At 34.9% G+C, this 20,221-nt stretch overlaps 1 protein-coding gene across 1 annotated transcript in view; it reads left to right on the top strand.

The window, feature by feature from the left end:
* Positions 1-20,221, top strand: part of CSMD1 (CUB and Sushi multiple domains 1) — a 1,068,142-nt gene that overhangs the window by 980,192 nt on the left and 67,729 nt on the right. The window contains exons 48-50 of the mRNA XM_041477428.1: positions 111-257; positions 9,796-9,984; positions 17,434-17,619. Of these exons, the coding sequence (XP_041333362.1) occupies positions 111-257; positions 9,796-9,984; positions 17,434-17,619 (522 nt within the window). The remainder of the gene's footprint in view (positions 1-110; positions 258-9,795; positions 9,985-17,433; positions 17,620-20,221) is intronic.

The following is a 20,221-nucleotide window of genomic DNA, read 5'->3' as shown; positions in this document are numbered from 1 at the left end:
TATTTCCTATTATACTGTGTTCACATTCACAGCTTAGTTACAACATTGAAGGAATTACTTAAACTCATAGTACTTTAAGACTTCAGTAGTTTCTCTGTTCATCTCTGAAGGTTCTTCTGGTCAAAGCCCTTTACTGGTTGCTTTGAGTGGAAATCATACTGGGCAACTGAACTTCACAAGCAAAATGAATCAGCTGTATCTCCGCTGGTCAACTGATCATGCCACCAGCAAGAAAGGATTCAAGATCCGTTACTCAGGTAACTCTTCATGCTTTCTCTTAAATTATATTTTGTGGATATACTGTTGTCAACCTGGACTTAAAACCACGACAACTGTTCAGCATCAAATAGAACTTGTAATATAATGTCTGTTTCTCTGAAGATAATATTTTATAATGAATATTTTAAGGATGTGAAATCATTCTGTTTTAAGTTAAGCACAGAATTGGTCTCTCCATTTTTTCCCAGTGTGTCAGAGATCTCCAGATTCATACTTCTCCAATTAATACTCCTCTCTGCATCTGTTCTCTTATCAGATCCAGAGAGAGGCCTTTGAAATGTAGTGGTAGGGATAACTGTTAGACTTTCACAGAAGTACTCAGAAGTGAGAATTTTTGATCCTAAATAGGTGTGCAGTACTTCAGCTGCAATTCAGTGCACAATTATTAGGTTTGCAATTTCCTAGAGTTGCAGTTCACAACTCTCATTATTATGTTTTTCTTCATGTACAAATAAATGTGAAACTGGGGGCGGGGGGAAATAAATCCCTCATTTCTTCAACAGGCTGCATATGAATCTGGTAACATGAAAACATGTAAGTAGTCTATCTAAATAGTTCCAAATTATTTCCCATATTAATAATAAACAACAAGAAGAAACATATTGCAGTACTGGATCATGTGTTATGTGTAGACATTTTGACCCTTACTCAGTTTGCAGCCTGTTTATGATGTCTCCACACATACATCTACAGACACATTGCTACTAAAAGGCTTGGCTTTTAGTAGCAGTGTGATCCCTTGATGATTTACATGATGTGAATAGTATGTCTGAGAGAGAAAAGTGATAATTGCTATCATTAACATCCATCTGCTTCTTCTGTGTTTGGACTTGATTAGCAATGTAAAGGTTCTGTGTGTTAATTTTGGTGGCTAAAAATTGTCAATATAAATTAAGTAGAGAAAGGAATACTAAGAATCTTTTAGCAGAACATATCATGAAGTACCAGGTATCTCCCATTTAGTCATGGCAAATGTTCTTAGGGAGACAGTTTTTGGGAAGCTCACTCTTTTTCTGTACCATCCATGCTCTGCCTGTCTAATTTCTGGAAAGTTTCTCTCGTTACTGAAACATAAGGTCAGGGCTCAGCTCAGAGCATAATTATGATTGTTTTGGGGATTTAAGAACTAAGGGTAAACTGTTAGCAGTGAAGAAAAGAATCACTAAAAGCATCATCTTCACCTGCACCTTTGGATAAATACTACAGACGAACTGAAGCTGAGGGATGGGGAAAGGAAAAATTTTTTCAAGCATACTGGAGATTAATATACGTTTTCATAGTAAAAAAGCAATTGCAGGATTTAATAGATAGATTGAGAGTGTGCAAGAGGGAACAAAGAGAACCTGTCACATTGTAGCCCTCAAATGAGTGGCAGTGAAAGGAGTGGGCTTTCATTCATTAATTCAAAGTGAGGAAGCAATATCAGGGTTACATGAATAGACTTCATGTGAAGATGTTGGTTTGTAAGTATGAGATTATTAAGGAGGCTGATGTTTGAGGAATAGCAAAATATTTTGTACCTTTGCATGTACACAAAACATGTTTTGCAGTATTGAAGAAGTGGTCTATAATTGCTAAGCTCAATTCATTAATTATTATGGCACTAGCTATGACTAGCAATAAAACTGGGGGACTGGAGAGAGATATGCAATCCTTATGGCTATGTTTTAGGAACAAACAACAGTTTAGCTTTTTCTGCTTCACTAAGTCAGTGCCTGCATTTTTCTCTAAACTTCTGTCCATTTTACATGAGATTCAATGGAAATAATCAGCATGAAAGAAGAGTAACAGTGAGCAGCAGCATAAACAATTGGATTTGAATCCTAATGAGGGAGAGCAACAAAATGAAAGTAGGAAAAATACAAGATCCCAAAAAGGCTATTGATACTGTGGCAGCTGTGACTGAACCAGCAGGCTTCCTCATGATGAAGATCCCATTGAAATGAATTACTGCCCTCCCATAACCTCTCCCTTCTTCTCCAGCTATGCCTGTGCACAAAATTTTGTAAATTGTCATTTTGTCACAGCTAGATTTCACTTGTAGTTACAAATTTTATTCACTGTTAAAAAGTGCTAGAAGCTTTTAAGGGAATGCTTAATATTTTCTTTAGAACACAATCTTAATTGTGTAAGCTGTTTGCTTAATATTATGTTTACTATCATGTGGTATAAGACTTTTTGCTAAATCTCAGTGGGAAAAAGCTGAGGCATTACAGCAGAGAGGCTGCTGTAATTTTAAGGGCTTCGACATATTATGGAGCCACTAGCTTAGATTTTAATCTAAATTATACATTTCCTAACTGCACTAATACCTAGATATTAAATGATCTCTTTCTTAATCTACAGAGTATCTGCATAGCATCCCTCAATAATTTATAACCCTGCATACACATTCCTACCCAAGCAAGCTAGGGGAAAAGCATAACTAAGAAAAGGTAGATGATTTTTTTTTTTAATATTGGTAGAAGGAATGAAAGTGTGCTACAGTACCTGGCATATATGCTGGAGGCACAAGGACTTGTGAACCAGATGGGAACTTCATTTGCTACTTTTCAAATTGACATTGCCACTATAACAGTTACAGGCTTTTGTTTAACTGTTGGTTATTCATACAAAAGTAAATAAGTCCAGTGGTTACTTAGCTAATTTGTAATTTCCTGCCAATAGCACTATTTCTCCTTATTCCTCAGGTTTGAGTGGCCAGGTTTTTGCAGCAGGGGGATTACAAGTATGGCTTCTGTGAGAAGCTGCTAGAAGCTTCTCCTATGTCCAAAAGAACCAGGTCCAGCTGGTTCCAAGATGGACCTGCAGCTGGCCATGGATAGTGATAGTGCCTCTACAATAACACACTTAAAAAAATTAAATATATATCTACTCAGCAGCAGCTAGAAGGAGTGAGAATACATGAGTGACAACTCTGCAGAAACCACAGCTGGTGAAGATGGAGGGGGAGGAGGTGCTCCAGGCTCCAAAGCTGAGGCTCCCTGAAGCCTGTATTGCTCTCCAGCCCTAGCACACCACTAAGGCCCACCCAGCTGCTTGCTCATTCCCCCCTCAGCAAGATAGAGGATGGTGCAGAGAATAGGAAGAATAAAAATGAGAAAACTTGTGGGATGAGATAAACAGGTAAAGTTTAATAGGTGAAACAAAAGCTGCTATGACAGTAGCAGCTGAATGATCTCTCCCTGTCCCCATCTCAACCCTGTAAGCTGAGAAGGGGATAAATTCTGCAGCTTTGGTGTGCACCTGGCATCCAGCCAGGATGAACCCAGCACACTTTTATTATGTACTTTTAACCTCTTATGTAATTGCAAGAAGTTTAGTTCTTCCCCATTCTTTTCTTATTATTTTTAAGCTTTGGACATGTTAAACAAGTGTTCCTACTCCCTCTCTATTTCAATTTAAAATAGAAGAATATTGATTAGTTTGTCTTTACATTTTCCAGTAGATGGTTAGAAGTGACAAAGAAACTGTTAGAAGAAGTTCATCAGACTCTGTATGTTTCTTCTCCAATTTGTAAACTTTTAGGTGGTGATTTGCAGGAGCATCACAGCAGACATTTAATCAGTACTGTGAATCACGAAAAATATTCAAGATGATTTATAAATGTTGAAACACCATTAAGAACAGCTGTCATATAAATAGCAGATTATTTAGTTAGATATTTAGTTTGCAGATATTGACAATTATATCACTAAAGAGAGAATAGGCGTTTGCAAATTTATCTTGCCTTTTCATATTGTTTATTTGTTAGATTTAAAATAAAATGCAAAAGGAAAAGAATGACAGCCTGATTCCTTTTTGTTGCTTCGCTGAGTATTGTTCTCCATTTTGATCCTGTACATTTTAAATTGAAAAGTAACATATGGAATGGATGGTCCATTAATTAAGGAAATTGTTTAGTAATCAGAAAAGATATATTTAATTTTCTTATGTGTACTTATGTAATTACTTTAGGCAGTGTCCAATTTCTTATCTATAAAGTGAGTATGACAGTAGCCCTCTACAACAATGGATACTTAAAAAATAGCAGCACAAAGAGATAAGCTTCCCCAGTAATATGACAGAAACAATTAAGTATCCACAAGGGAAAGTTATAAGGAAGGAGTATACTGAGGTGTGACTTTTTATTTCTCAACATAAAATCTAGCATGTACGTAAACAAATCACTGTGGTATCTGAAGGATTTTTTTTCATTTATTTATAATTTCAAACATAGTGCTGTTTCTGTGAATACTTAAAAATATCTTCTTTCTATATACATTTTTTTTTTGACTACTGATCAAAGATACTGCTGGGAAATCAAGTCCTTTGCTAAGATTAATTCTTTGATAAAATTTTGTAGATTCCCTGTAGAGAGTGAGTTCTACAAAATCATCTGGGAGGGTTGGACATGGAATTTAAAAGAATTTTAATTTTTAATTGGGAGTCATTTAATTGAACTTCTCTGAGACAGAGTGTCTCAAACAGCAGAAAAAAATCCCCTCAGCATAAATATTTAAATTTTCCAGCTATTAAGAGAATATGCTTTCTTAAAGGAAGAGTGTGGTCCTAGAAATGCAAGATCAGTGTTTATAGGTGTTGCTGTACTCACGTCCATTGATTAGTGATATCTGATTTAGCTGGCAGCTATTACTCTGTTCGTATTCAGTGGTAAATTACAAAAGTTCTTACATTAAGTGAGCTGAATGTTTTGATAATAAGGGAGCTGCAAATGTTCAGTATGTTGCCTTACAAAATACACTGTTATCTAAGAGGTTCTGAAAAAATGTGGGTGATATGTCATTTGGAAAAGTAAATTAAATCTATAACTATAAAGTTGCTTCGGTCACTGGAACAGTCATACAAGTTTATCACATTTTAAAGTAAAACATTGTCATTCCTAGATGGGAGCACTCCTGTGTGATTACACCTATTTCAGCTAAGCCTCATAAGATTCCAGGACAGATTCCCCTGAAAACTGGCTGTGAGAAAAACAGCATTTTATCACAGTGGTCCTTGACACAAGGCTGCAGTGTTTTATGAGTGCACTGTATGGATTTCTACTTAAGCTCAAAATTTTCACTCATCTTACAGTATCTGGAGTTTTCAGTCTGACATTCTTCAAACATTTGCTTACACTTCACGTCTTCAGACATTTATTACTTTGTGTGTGGTTCTTCCGTTAATATGTCAGTTCCTGATCCTAGAAGTTGTTATGTGTGCTTCATCCTGGGGTCTGAAGGGAGCTCAGGTTAAAGAACAGATTGCAAATTTCTAAGATATAGAGTAAGAAGGAAATTGCATGTAGACTTATCACTATTCCTTTACTGTATCAACAAGTGTACTTTTCAGAGTTGTAAAATAAAAATCCATCTTCAGAATTTTTAGATAATTTGCTTAAAATGCTTTACTTCTTCTCATGCTATCTATAGCTTAGACATAATGCATTGCTTTGAGTATCAGCCTTTTCTATACACATCATGCTGTCTTGGCAGCACAAAGTACTATATTTTAGTAGGGCTTTTTCATGGATGTGGGTTACAGGCACCGCTTACCTGTAACCTTGTTGATGGCTACTGACTTGCTACCAGCCTACTGCTACTACTTTAAAATGTCATTAATAAGAATTTCTGTAAGAGTGGAAGATGGATCTGATCTAGGTTAAATAAATGTCTTAAACATAAGTTATCCAAACATACATGGTTTACATCACAAAATGCATGTTATGTGTGTCAGAAACACTCTTAACAGTCATGAAAGTGTAAAGTTTGGTACTCTGGGGCACAGCCCCTTTCTGATACATGGGAACTTTTCTGTATTGCTATCTAGTGAACTTTTCATTCTATTTCAAGGAATCCACCTCACTTCAGGTAGTCTCTTTCATCGTACCTTTTTTGTCCCAAACTTTATACCCATTATGGTCAAAATACCTCTGCAAAGACAGTGTAACTGTGCTCCTCAACCCTTCTTTATCTCCACCCCTTTTCCACCCCTCCCTACAAATCACAGTCTACTTTTAGTGGTAGAAAGTATTAGGGTTTTTCTTTATCCAACTTTTATCTATCTTTCTTTCCCATCTAGCTTAACACCTTAATTTCTCTTCATCTTTACAAAGACACCCCTAATTTGTTATCCTCCTCTTTCCTGTCTTCTGTCTCTGATCTTCTCTCTCTTTGTGTCCCACAAGTCAGTTTCATTTGATTTTATATTTTTTCTTTCCCTGAATCATATTTTACTCTGAACACAATCTCTGTCTCTGATTCATCAATTCTTTTGAACCACTACTAATGGCTAACCAAGTACTTATCTTTCTCTCATTTTCATTGCTTTCTCCTGGTCTCCAGTCCCTACCTTCCTGTTTCTCATCTTTGCACAGTCTGTCATGCCTACTCATCCCCATGGCTCTTAAATCAGCACCTTAGTCTCAAATATTCTTTCTCTCCTTTCTCCAGTTATAACCTCCCTACCCTGCCAAACATATCTATTAATTTTATATTCACACTTGAAAGTCTGCCTTTAACTTTCACAATGGCAGGTGACCACAAAGCTTTACCAAGGCATCTTGGTTTCCAGATATCTTCCCTATTTCCTACAGGTCTATGAAGCCACTGCCACACACCTTGGGTTGTCAGGGAAAGTAAGCATAGTAACAGCAGGCTAAAGAGATGGTTGAAAGCAGAAAATATACAGGAGTCATCAAGGTATCTGGGGAAGGAGAATATAGTTTTATGTAGAATATCTGCAGCAATAAAGTTTAGAAATTAAGTATTTTCATAGGGATGTTGAAGTAAATTCTGAGTGATATTGCTATTTTGTCTTCCTTCTTGTTTTCTTCTACAATTTTCTTAATTCAAAAGATTATTTTGCCTGACTCTTCTCTGAACACCGCTTGATTCACTGGAGAGGTTAAACCATGCTTTTGGGCTCAAGGCATTATTAATTGTTATGACATAGGCAAAAAATTATGACTGATAGATTTCCCCTTTGGCTCCCGAGGTAATTTTCAATATTTTGGCATCATTCTGTGTAATTCAGCAGCCTGAAGGCCCCATATTTCATGCCATTTTAAAGCTTTTCTGTCTGGATGGTCATATATATTTATAGTTGTAATCAGCCACAGCTAAAGCATGGCAATAAATACCCTGGCAATCAGAACATGAAGTTTAACCTGTTATGCTAAAAATCTATTATGCGTTAAAAAACCTCTTCTTTTATATCTAGCCAAGAATTTACTGTTAGAATAACAATGTTAGCAGTTTCATAAAAGAATTACTGGTCCAGATTAAATAGTTATAGGAAGAGATAGAAAAAGGAGGCATGAAAAGAACTATACAGAAATGCAGTATGGTTAGAAATTTTATACAGTATTACTGGGCTACAGAGAAATATTTTATGTCTAAAGTTGCAGTACTGATGTAATACATTTGGAGTTTTTTCTGAATTGCATATTTTATTTATGACTCACTGTCTTTTCTTAAGATCTAGGGTATTTAAAATTAAATAGCACTTAAGAGATTACTGGAGCTGATGTTAGAGGTCTTAACCTGCTTGTTTTGCAATAACAATCTTATTTATTCTTCAATATGTTGAAAGGAAAATTAAAGCCGCGTTTATTGTGGTTCTTTAAATGTCAAGTCCCATTTTTAAAGAGTAATTTGATAATTAATGTAATTTAGGCAGGAAAGTGAGTGTCACCATGCTTATAAAGGACAAGAACATGGCCCTAAACAATTCTTTTACTGAACCATCTTGGCTTATTAATTTTCATTCTAGTTTTAATTTTTCCTTTATGATTAAGTGGGGCTTTTTTACAGGTGAAACTTTCACTTTCCCAAGTGAATGTACAGAAATAACATTTTGAGTAGAAATAATGTTGCTTAACTGAGAACTATATAGTACAATTTCAACAGATAACAATATTTTTTCGTATCTTGAATGTTGGACTTAGCTTTACTGCTTGTGTTGGGTGTTATTACTTAGAAATATTGACTTTGATATACTGCATCTAAATCTAGACATTTAAAGGAAGCATTTCAGTTAGGAATATAATCAACTCTGTGATCTCTGTCAATGAACAAAAACATTCTTTAGGTGGTCATTGATATAGTAGGTGCACCGTAAGGTGACAAAATATACATTAAAGATAAAAATTTAAAAATAGAGCTAGATTTTGAAAGCTGTATACCCAAACCTGTAATTATGCACTTGTGAAAATAAAACAACTTCTACTGGATTATTGTCTACAGAAACTAAAATTAATATCACTGTATATCTAAGACACATTTCAGTATTATGGAGGGAGTATCCCAACAGTAGTCTCAGTCTCAGTCTTACTGGTATTGACATTTAGTTCTCAGTGGAGCTCAGCAGTATCTTCTCTGTGAGGAATGTTGGTAGGCTTATTTCAGTGGTGGATGTGCAGTCAGAAAGCCATGGTCCTGCCACGTTGCTTCTGAAAAGATAATCTCAGTAAGCTTGATATGGTGCATACCTGCTTCCAATACACAGTGACTTATACATCAGTAGGGAGTCCAAGTAATTTTTTCATATTGCTTTTATCCAGTGAGAAATGTTTGCATTCTACAAATAGATTAGTGTTGCAACTCTGCATATAGTGTGTCTATGTGTATAGAAGTGCATATACTGTACTTCCGCTTCATCTGGGTCCAGTTCAGGTATCCATATTCCATCCTTACAGACAGATACTGCAACCTTATTTTTAAAAATGGTCTTTATTACTCACTTTTTGACACAAAAAAATATACTTCTTTTGCTTACTCAGCATATATATATAAAATATCCATTTATATGTAACAGGTTCTAAAGAACTATGCTGGTCATGAAAACCCCTCTGCAAAAAATATTAGTAGAGTAGTGATTAAAGTTAAGCAAGGTTTACTTTCATTTCAGAACTCAAACAGGTGCATTCTGTCTTACTTCATAGGTAGTGTAAATTCAACATTTAAGAAGTTGCAGTCAGTTATGTACATGCTTTTCGTAAAAATTAATATACTTGCTCATATCTATGACAGAATAGGTACAAAAAATTAACTGCATTTTAACCTGAAAAAAAAGCATCTGAAGAATCAGTGCGCTGTTATTTGTCTTATAAATTTTTAACATATTTTACAAAATGTTTAAACTTTGACGTACATGTCTAAGTGCACAGAAATTTTTAATAAAGCTCTTTCTAATTGGTTTTGAATATTCTGTAGCTCAATACTTACAAAGTTACCAGATTTGAAGTACAATGTTTATTAAGTGTGAGCGAACTTACTGAACATTCTATATGCTTCATGATTGTAGCTTCCTTATGTGCAGTAGTACAAACTGGTTTTGGTTATAAATTTTGGTTTTGAACTTCATGATATTTCTTTATAGGTAGTCTGAATCTTCACTGAGGATTCCAAAAGTACTGTAAAGGTTTCAGTATTGATTTTAGTGGCAAAGTTTGTGTGTGTCATAAATAACCTTAATTTTGTACATTAAGTGCATTTGATTTGTTTTTAGTAATGTCCATTTTTTGGTTTTTAGCTCCTTATTGCAGTTTAAACCCTAACTTGAGGAATGGTGGAATTATAAATAAAACGGGTGGTCCTGCTGGAAGCAAAGTTCGCTATTATTGCAAACCTGGGTACAGAATGATTGGTCACAATAACGCGACATGCAGGCGCTACCAAAATGGCATGTACCAATGGGATTCTCCTGTGCCAATCTGCCACGGTAAGATCATGCTGTCCTCTTGAGTAGGCTTCTGTAATTTCATTGTGAGGCTGCTTGACAAAACAAAGATGCAGCATTGTCAATTCTGCTGTATGCCAAGAGAGACACTGACATCATGACCTGATCCAAACACACACTGACTTGTGTATTTCATGTGTGCCGGGTTGAAGTATTAAGAACTATTCATGCAGTCTAATACAGACCAAGTGAAAAATATGTCTTCAGTACTTTTTTCTTTAGTAATGTACATATCTATAAACAGACCACAGGTCATGACATTGTATTACAGAACATTTTTAAAAAATTAGTGGTTATAAGGGATTACTTTATTATTTTAGAAAATAACTTTATAACCAGTACTTTAAAGACATAATTTTTTACATATTTTCTTTTTTTTTTTTTTTTTTTTTTTTTGTTTGGTTTTTACTATCCTGGAGCTGAACCAGGGTCTTCTTTAGCTTGCTGCTCTTGTTAATAGTCATTACTGTTTGTCAAATATATATGCCCCATCCCTGGAAGGCCAGGTTGGATGGGCCTTTGATCAGCCTGGTCTAGTGGAAGGTGTCCCTGCCATTGGAATCAGATGGTCTTTAATGTCCCTTCCCACTCAAACTATTCTATGATAATATCAGGGACCTGTGGAAGAGAAAGAATACTGCAAATTCTACCCATATCATATATGGCCTATTCTAACATATTTCTGCTTCTAGTCTACTTTATTTATGGAATGAAGTTATAGTAGCATTCACATTTAAGAATATGATTGATTAAAACTTGCATTTACTTGTTCTTAACTTGTTAAGACATTAACATTAGTTTTTATGCCTTTTACAAGGAAATATTTTGCTTGATGTTCCATCTCAGTGATGGTTCAGATATTTCTAAAATGATGATAAGATGGAAGTATAAAAGTTTTATTTTGTGAATTACAAAAAAAAAAAAAAAAAATCCAGCTGAGATTTGTCATGATGCTTACTCTTCTGTTGAGAGTGTGCTATTTGTAAGAAAAGTAAAAAGCTACAAAAATTTGGCTACAGTTGAAGAACTTGAAGGAATAGGAATAGGATTCCTATATAGAGTAATTTGGTAGGTAAGTATTTCTTCTGGATGAGCATTTTCCTGCTGAGAAGGGCCTTGTGTCTATATCATTACCAGTCCAGGGAGAAACTCAAACTGTCAGTGTGCCACAAGCAGGACCTGTGTATCTGTGCTTCCAGAATCCAGGATCTCTTCTAATCTCATATGCCATCATGTTATATGTTATAATGCCACATATATGCCATATATGACTTGATACGGCATGTGATTCTGTTTGATCTTCCTGAAGGCCTCTAAATCATGGGAGAATCTGTGTGTGGTCTGAATGTGAGGTAAATTTATGGACAAATGCTGCTTTTGGACTTGGGCTGCATTTTAGGTGCTGTTTCTGGTGCTGACATTGAAAATTCGGACACTTTGCAATAAAGAACCTGGAATAATGAATAGGCCTACAACTTGGGATCAGCAAAATGGAGGATAAAATTCTGTTCCAGATTAAAACAAAATGTTAACATTTGTACGTGGGATAAAATTTTGATTCATTTGCTTAAACATGGAAGTCTGGTGTCATTTTTTGCTGTCCTGAGGTGTTTTACCTGTCCTCCATCCTCCAGCAGAGAAAGGTGTTACAGGCACGAGGCTTGCAGGATGTCATGGAGGCCTAACAACCTCAGATAGCTCTAGACAATGGGAAAAGAAAAAACAAGTCCCATCTGCCTAAAATGTTGTATTTGATCTGGTCAATACTGTTGCCGAAACTTTGGGAGATATTTTGCTGGCTGTTGGGCAGGTGTCTTTTTCAAAAGGTAAAGAAATTTTGGCATCCTAATCTGGACCTCAGTTACTTTAAGCATGTGAGGATAGAGGCAGTATTCTGTGTGTACTTGTTAGACTGGGGGAATTGGGGCCATAAATTTAAGGAAACCCTACATTTTACTTTTCTCCAGAATTTAAAAACTTATGATTCCTCAGCTGTCACAAATTCTGTGCAAATGTATCCCTTAGCTTTCTGCTGCTTATCTAGCCAGGCAATATTAGCTTTCTACTGCTACTTCCACTATTGTTCAGTCAAATAGCAGAGTTCTGTAAAACGAAAATATAACCCAGCACATAAAAATTCGTATATAGTTAATTTTTTTCATAGTTTCTCTCTTTTGTTAGAACAATCTAATATTAAGAGTTTTCTTTTACATTTTTAGTCTTTGCATTTTATGTTCACAATTTCTGTTCACAATGGCACAGAAAGTGTTTCAAATTTGCCATTCTAACCTTGAAAATTATGTCCAAACATAATGAGGTTTGTGAATGGAGAAAAAAGTTCTTTAAACAATTTGAGTCAAAAGTCCCCACTTTTAAGGACAAAATGGAATAATTCACAGAAAGGAGGAGGGAAAATGTACAGATGTGCAGGACTTGATATAACATCCCAGGACTTGATAGTGGATAACCAAGGGTCAAAAATCCTCAGATAGTAATAGATTCTGAACAGAACTTAAGAGAACTCAAGAAAATTGTAAAATACTTCAGACACTGTGTCTGCCCTTTTTTTATCACTATGTGCAAGAAGGAGCTTCGGAATTTTAGCAATCTAGCATGTTCACAAATATCTTTTTCTTGAATTTTAAGCTGTATTTATAATTTCATTAATATATGTGGTTGTGGGTATGTAGAGTTCTGTAAAAAATGGGAGAAAAGAATACTTGCAAGATAGGTTGCTTAATCTTTACTATACATTTATTATAAATGTAATATATAAATTTTAATATATAAATTTACAACTCTGGCACAATTATTCCAACTTGTATGTCTGAATGAGGCACATGTTTTTCAAAAACTCTGAAATGGAGAGAATATTTCAAAATTTATTTAGTACCTGTATTCAAAATGCATTCTCTTTGAAAATTAATTAAAATTATAAATTTGGTCCAGCTTATGGATTTCATTATAGGATCTTTCTAAATCAAAAACCCTTTGATTAGTTCAGAAATTCCCATGAAACCAGTCCTGCAGGGTTGCATTTGTAATCAATAGTTTGAATTTGTCAGAATTAATTTTTGAAATCAAGTTTCGTCATATTATCAAAAAGAGTAATTATTTTTTGCATATCTATTAAAACAAAATCTAATTTGAATATGAAAACATCTGAGTTAATCTGATAGGGTCAGAAGATATTTTTCAATTTGTCTTCTCAAATGCAAATGTTTTAATAATGTCCTGAATGCTGTATAAAAAACTTGACTCCTATCTAGGAAATTGTAACTTACTGTTATTGCTTTTATTTCATTTGTGAAGTGAAAAGAGAAACATGAGTCATGCTACATTCAAAAGAGATATGGAGAGAAAATAGCAATTCTTATATAATAACAGTAAGTGGCTGCTGAGAGGAAATAGTAAGGCCCCAGTAATGACAGTGGCAACAACATTTGTCAGCCACTGATTAGCTCATGTATGGATTGCCATGCTGGGGGAGAGTAGGAAGAGAAGACTGAGGCTGGGAGTGAAGAGAAGACGAGACAAGATATTTTCCAGCATTCGAAAATAAACTCAATGTCTGCCTGTAATGCACTCCCCAGCTTCATTTCTATATGTAGTGAAATTGCATACTTTGAAGATAATTTATATGTAAGTATGTTACTGGAATACAGAAAAATCCTTTACATTTAGATTGCCTTACACCTTAAATTTTTAATAAGACATAAATGCAAGTATCATGTGGAATATGAAGGAGCAACTAAAACTACATCTCACTTTCTAGATAAATGGCTTTCCCCTTGCATTGGAAGAAGTATATTTTTCTGCTGTGAAAGATAATAGACACAACTAAGGCTGACTTATATTTTTAACACTCTGAATGCGCATCTCTCAGCTGGAACCTGTCAGTCTCATCTAATAATTGACCTAAGAAACATGCTGACAATTCCTCAAGTCAGAAGATTTTTTCAGACCATTCTTAATTCTTTAACAAGCATGAAGCTAAGAGCTTCAAAATAATTGGCTGTGGCACACTAGTGTCATTGTTTCCACTGTCCAAAGAAAATGTGACATTTTAGTCAGTTTGGTTCAGCTTACTTTACTTTAAATTTCAAAGTACATGCTATTTAGTGAAACTCTCCTTGCTGATATGCTTTGTTTTAACACTGCTACTCTAAAAGCCTTTAGCAGCCTTGACAAATTTCTAGCAGCAGGAATAGTTCATTCCAATCCCAGGCTCTGGGAGACAAGCATACAAAAAAATAAGCAGATAAGACTCTAACTGGAACAGCGCCAGAATGCCCAAACTGCTTTTATGATAAGTAGCTGAAGCAGCAGTGAGAAAGCCCTGACAATTTAGCAGTACAAGATTTAGAAACAGCTAAGGAAAGAACGGACAGAATAAGGGCTGAGGTACACTCTGAGGATGAAAGAGCTGAAGTGTGACAGCTAAACATAGACTTTGCGGTGCTTTAGCATACTGGACATTGCATCAGACCTGACATAACTGAGAGGCCCACCTGTGTGTGAGCAGGCATGGTACACCTTTTATTCCTTAAAATAACTTGCACATAAGAGCTACTCAGTCTTGAACTTTTCAGTGTGTCTCTAGAAAGGTTATTGCTAAAGCTGAAGAACAAATGTTGACAGAATTATTAGCTCTACCATGAACTAAACAAACCTGGATTGGTTTGCTGGTTTTTTTTTTGTTTGTTTGTTTTGTTTTCAAATAGCATAATAAAAGCTTCTTGCTTCACTAAGGTATTTGAAGTTATTTCATGTTTGGAGTATTTAGAGAGAAATAAAATTAGGTCCACCTGTATATGCAGATGGGTACATACATGGGATGGGTGGATAGAATCATAGTTTTGAGTTTTTGGTTTTATACAATTAAATGTATGCAGACCTAACACAGATAACACACTGTTTTGATATGAGAAAGGAGACCTGAAAATGTTAGAAGTTAAATGTAAGAAGTTAAATCTTAACCAAAAGCATTCAGACACATTGTCACAAGTCAGAAGAGAACTGTAAGGCATGCTAGGATGAGTGGAGGCATAGTGCAAGACATTGGGCACACTGAAATCCTTCACAGTAACCACAGCTTGAAATGCATTGAAATTTTTGTGATGTACTGAAGTAGAGTGTGAGTTTAACTTTCCATCAATTCAGCATGCAGACAAACTTTGCAAGTATTGCTTTCCTGACACAAGATCAGAGTTGGTTCTAGTTGTAGGTACAGGATCCTTAGGGAATGTAGAGCATTTAACCAGATACACCTATGCTGACTGTGTTGAGTGCACCAGAGACCTGAAAAACTACCACTCCTGCTGTGGTCACCTTGTGGAAAATTACTTCTAATGTAAAGACATGCTCCCAGAAGCTGCAGAACTTGCTTTTATCCTTTCCCTTCTCCACTTTCTCGTACATAACTCAGAGCAGTTAAAAGTGAACTTCCAGAACCCCTTCCTTATCACTTCTCTCTAACTTTTCTGTCCCAGTGCTATTCCTTCCACTGGCAGGAGGCTCAGCCCCTGCCCACTGATAGAGAAATACTCAGTTTTGATAAGAGGAGAACATTCCTGGTTAGGATACAAAAAGTGCCAAGGAGGCAGCTTATTTTGGAACATTCCTATAGTTCTAATTCTGTTAGCAATATGACAAATTCCATATGGAAGGAACAGCAGAAATGAAGTAATCATTCATCATTTAATAATGGTTATATCTCCTCATTGTAATAATTTTCAAAGTATTGTGTTGTATTTAATTTAAATTCATCAGATGTGACAACTTGGAAACACTGAAAGCAAATTTGAGAATTGTATTTCTGGTACCATGATGATGTGTTCTGAAATTAATAATTTACATTGAATTGGGTAAATAGTGACAATAACTAGATTTTTTTTTCAAAAAACATTAATCTTCACCACTAAAACAGATTTCAGACAAACAGTGTGATTTCTTCTTTTGAAATTTATTTATTTTTATTTTAGAATATTGAAATATTGAATTACTTCTTACCATTGACTGCATGTAAGGAAGAAAAGACCTTCATTTGTAAAACTTCACTTTTTATTGCTTAATATTTAAAAATGAAAGATTCAAAGCTTTCAGTGTATTTACTACAGAGCAGTAAACTGGATGCCAAACTCAGAGTAGCTTGTGATTCTGTACACACATACACATATTGGAATATTGGTTTATATGAACTCATGAAATAGATTCATTGTAATAATTTGATAGGTAGTCTGCTTCATTTTGCAGAAAGTAGCATCCTTTCAGAGAAGATAATATGACTTTCCCTTCAGAAGTGCTGTGAGGCAAACAAAATTTTTACCAGTTTTAGTAAATTATTAAAGGACCTAGAGTTAGTATATGTACATGGATAGCTACTTTAAAATAAACATAACATGAAAAGAAATTTAAAAAAATAAAAATACTGTCAAAAGCAAGGGACCTGAGAAGTCAGATGACAGAAGGCAATCTTGACTTGAAGATCTTTCCTAAAAGTGACTGAGATATACATTTTTATAATTATACTCTGCCTGAAAATTGTATATTATGAGGTACTGCTAAAGGAACTCTGGTTAAATAAATTAATATATAAGCCTAAATAAATTAATATATAAGCCTAAAAAACCACCCTAGATGCTAGTCAAACTTTACTAAGCAAATTAAAGTCTGTGATCTAGAAAGAAAAACTATTCATTTGGAGATAAATTCAGAAGAAGGGGAAAAAAAAGTGAAAATAATTAAGTAAATAATTTCCTTCATGATGTAGAAAATTGATAAACCTAGATACACATAATATTTAAAATTCTGAAATAAATTGGTCAAATATGTAAATAAGGTTTAAAATATCTGAATAATGTCCTTAAGTGGAACACTTCCCTGTCTAGTCACATATTTGGTTGCTTTTCTCATCAGACAAAAAATGTTAAATTGAATTCTTTAGCAATATAGGTCTAAATGTATAGAACAGACAAACATGAAATATATGAACTGTGATGAAGTAGTGCAGGACTGAAAGAAAGCCTGAAAGAATGGAGCAGATTACTAGAAAGTATTTAAGAGTTTTTCAGTTCATTGCTTCTTGGACCAAATCTCTTTGGACACTTCTGATTTTTTTTCTCTAGCTAATAAACCATTGCCCATAGCCCATGTTGAAAAATCTCTCTCTGCAGTGATTATATTGAACTAAATAATTATTTATAAAATGTTTGTCTATCTTAGATTCACTTTTAAGTTTTTATCAATGTTTGAAATACCGTTGCATTTATCAGAATGTTGCAAATATGATGCAAAATTAATTTCAACTGTTATAAATGAGATAAGTCAAAATTACTAATCTATGTTTCTTATTTCAGTGGTGGGACAATATTTTAAAGATTTATATGATAAAATTCCAATTCTTCATATTTTTCTTTCCTTTCTTTTCAGCTGTATCTTGTGGCATTCCTGAGTCCCCTGGGAATGGTTCAGTTATAGGTAATGAATTCACTTTGGGCAGTAGATTGATATATGAATGTAATGAGGGCTTCAAGCTAGAATCTAGTCAGCAAGCAACAGCAGTGTGTCAAGAAGATGGATTATGGAGCAACAAAGGGAGACCGCCTGTTTGCAAATGTAAGTGGGCATGTATTTCTAAAGAATATTTCCCTGGAACTTTCTCAGGAAATTCTTCACTGCTGATGTTTAGGTTTTACACATACATATGCCCTGAAATGGCCATTCAGGAATGTGTCATCATTTAGCATGTAGTAAAGTAGAAGAGGCCTATAAATTTGTTTAATTAAAAAAAAAATCTTTGTTTTATCTTTTTTAAAGCATCTGAATTTAAATTGTTAGATAATTAAATTTCCTGTTTTTATTTTCTTATTATGAATAATTTTCTTATTATGAATAATATGCCTTCACCATGATGAGTTACAATCAGCAATTATATTTTGGGTTTTTTTAATATAGATTCTAAAGTAATAAAAGCAAAAATTATTTCTTAAAATATTAGTGTAGATAACTAAGCTGGATAAGAGTCCTTCATTCTTCATTTCTGCCTCCTGTCAGGAACAAGCCAATGAAGTGCAGACTTGTCTACTATATGGCTTAGCCTCTCGTTTGCATTGAGCAGGCACTGCTTCTCTCTGTCCTGCATCAAAGCAATAATTAAATGAGCCTGACTTCAACGTGGCTTGAAATACTGATTAGGACATAATCTCAAAGTTAGTAGTTGCTATAATTTTATGTGTAAAAATTTTAAGAGTTTATTTAGAATCTTGATCTAATCAACAGCGTATGTATATGCCTTCCAGATTCTGAATTTGATAAGCACTTTAATTCTTCAAACAAGTAAAATTCAACTCATTTTTAAAGAAATAGTAAAATGAGGCAAATACAATAATTGTGAAGTTATACATGATTGTGAAAGGGTTTTCATTTATTTGAATCAATTAATAGCAAACAATTGTTAGAAAATATTTTTGAAAGTTGGTTTGAGAGAATTTCTAGGCATCCTTGATTCATGGTCATTTAACCTAATTTTGAACACCCTCCTGCATACTCTCTTTCAGTAATATACTTTCCCCCTTGCAGTTTTTCCTAGTATATATATAATCTGAAGCTGTTTTTCTGTAGTGTAAAGACCTTGTTTCATTTTGTATCCACAGCAGACAAATAGAAGTTACTTTATACTTCTTCTTAATGGTTTGAAAACTCTTATTTTTCAATGTAGCGGGTTTTCCTAGGTGGGCAGTCATATCTCACCCAGCTGTTCACTCCCTTTCCCTTTTCAGTCAAATGGGAAAAAATGGGATGAAAACTCTCATGGGTCAAGATAAGGACAGAGAGAGAACTCAGCTTGGAAAAAAAATTAATTTAATGTATTGCCAATTAAAATAAGGTGAAATAAGCTTTGGAAAAATAAAGGTTGCAAAATATCCAAACAATGCTTTCCTCCCTCTATTCCCAGGGTTGTGACACAGGGTCACCTTCATTCTCTTAGTTCTTTTCCTTACTCCAGCCAGTGCTAGGGGATAAGGAATGGGAGTTGTGGTCAGCTTATTAAAGGCTTCTCTCTGCTTCTCCTTCCTCCTTGCACTTTTCTTCTGCTCAAACATGTGTCTTCTTTATGAGCTATTGAACTTCAAGATAAGTTTGCTCTAGTGTGGCTCCTCCATCAGCTGCAGATTCTTCAAGAAATACTATCCATCTGCTCCAGTGTGGGCTGCAGTATGGATATCTACTCTGGCATGGTCCTCTCCATTGGGCTGTAGCAAAACACCAGCTCTGGTGATTTTGTCCAGAACATGTTCCTCTTATGTGACCTTAGTGTTCCCTCTGCTGTTTCTGACTGTTTTTGTTTCTGCTTTCTCTGCCTGTGCAGAGTTTTGCCCTTTCCTAAACACAGTTTCCCAGAGGTGCTGCCATCATGGCTGCAGAGCTCAGCCGTGTTCTGCAGTGGGTCCTTTGGAACTGACTTGCCCAGCAGCCTCTCCTCATAAAGGCCTCCCCTGGAGCTGCTCACTCACCCCTGCCAACACCTTGAGTCCTGAATCCAGTGCACTGAGTCACCTTTTCTGTAGAGATAACTATCTTATTGTGATTCATTCTCACTCTTCCTTCCTACTTTTAGGACCACTGATTCTCATTATTGTCCTCTGGACAATCTCCAATTGATCTTCACCTTTCTTGAAGGGCAATGCCTAAAACTGTACACAGCAATTCCACAGAGTACATAAAGAGGATTATTCAAAACCAGCTGTGATCTCACAGACATGATGTGAATTCCAAGCCATGTACAGAGGGAAGGCAGTGCTCCAGTGAATTGAAGTGAGCCTCATTCTCAGAAAAATTTGACAATGTACAAAGCACATAACTTGAATGATTAATCAGCAAAAATGTCAACAGATTTTTTTTTTCTTTTTTGAGGGAAGAGTCAAGATAAACTGTTTGGGGATTAGACATACTAAATTCATAACACTATATCTGCAGTGAAAAAACATAAAAAGAAAATAAAAAAGCTTGTATTATTGAAATGTTCAAACTTAACCAGACAATGACTACCCTTTAACATAAAGCTTAATTGCTAACATTTAGCACAACTTTCAACATTAAAAAATTACTTTAGTATTTATAATAAACTAACAAAATATATAGCACTTTCTTCACTTCCTTGTCTTCTGTTTTCATTTTCTAAAAATTTATTGTTTGAAAAAGAATCCAATTACTTCTA

This window comes from Pyrgilauda ruficollis, unplaced genomic scaffold (genome assembly GCF_017590135.1).
Source record: "Pyrgilauda ruficollis isolate IOZ18807 unplaced genomic scaffold, ASM1759013v1 scaffold40, whole genome shotgun sequence".
Lineage (NCBI taxonomy): Eukaryota > Metazoa > Chordata > Aves > Passeriformes > Passeridae > Pyrgilauda > Pyrgilauda ruficollis.
The sequence above is the reverse complement of the archived record's forward strand: the minus strand, read 5'-3'. Positions and strand labels throughout refer to the sequence as shown.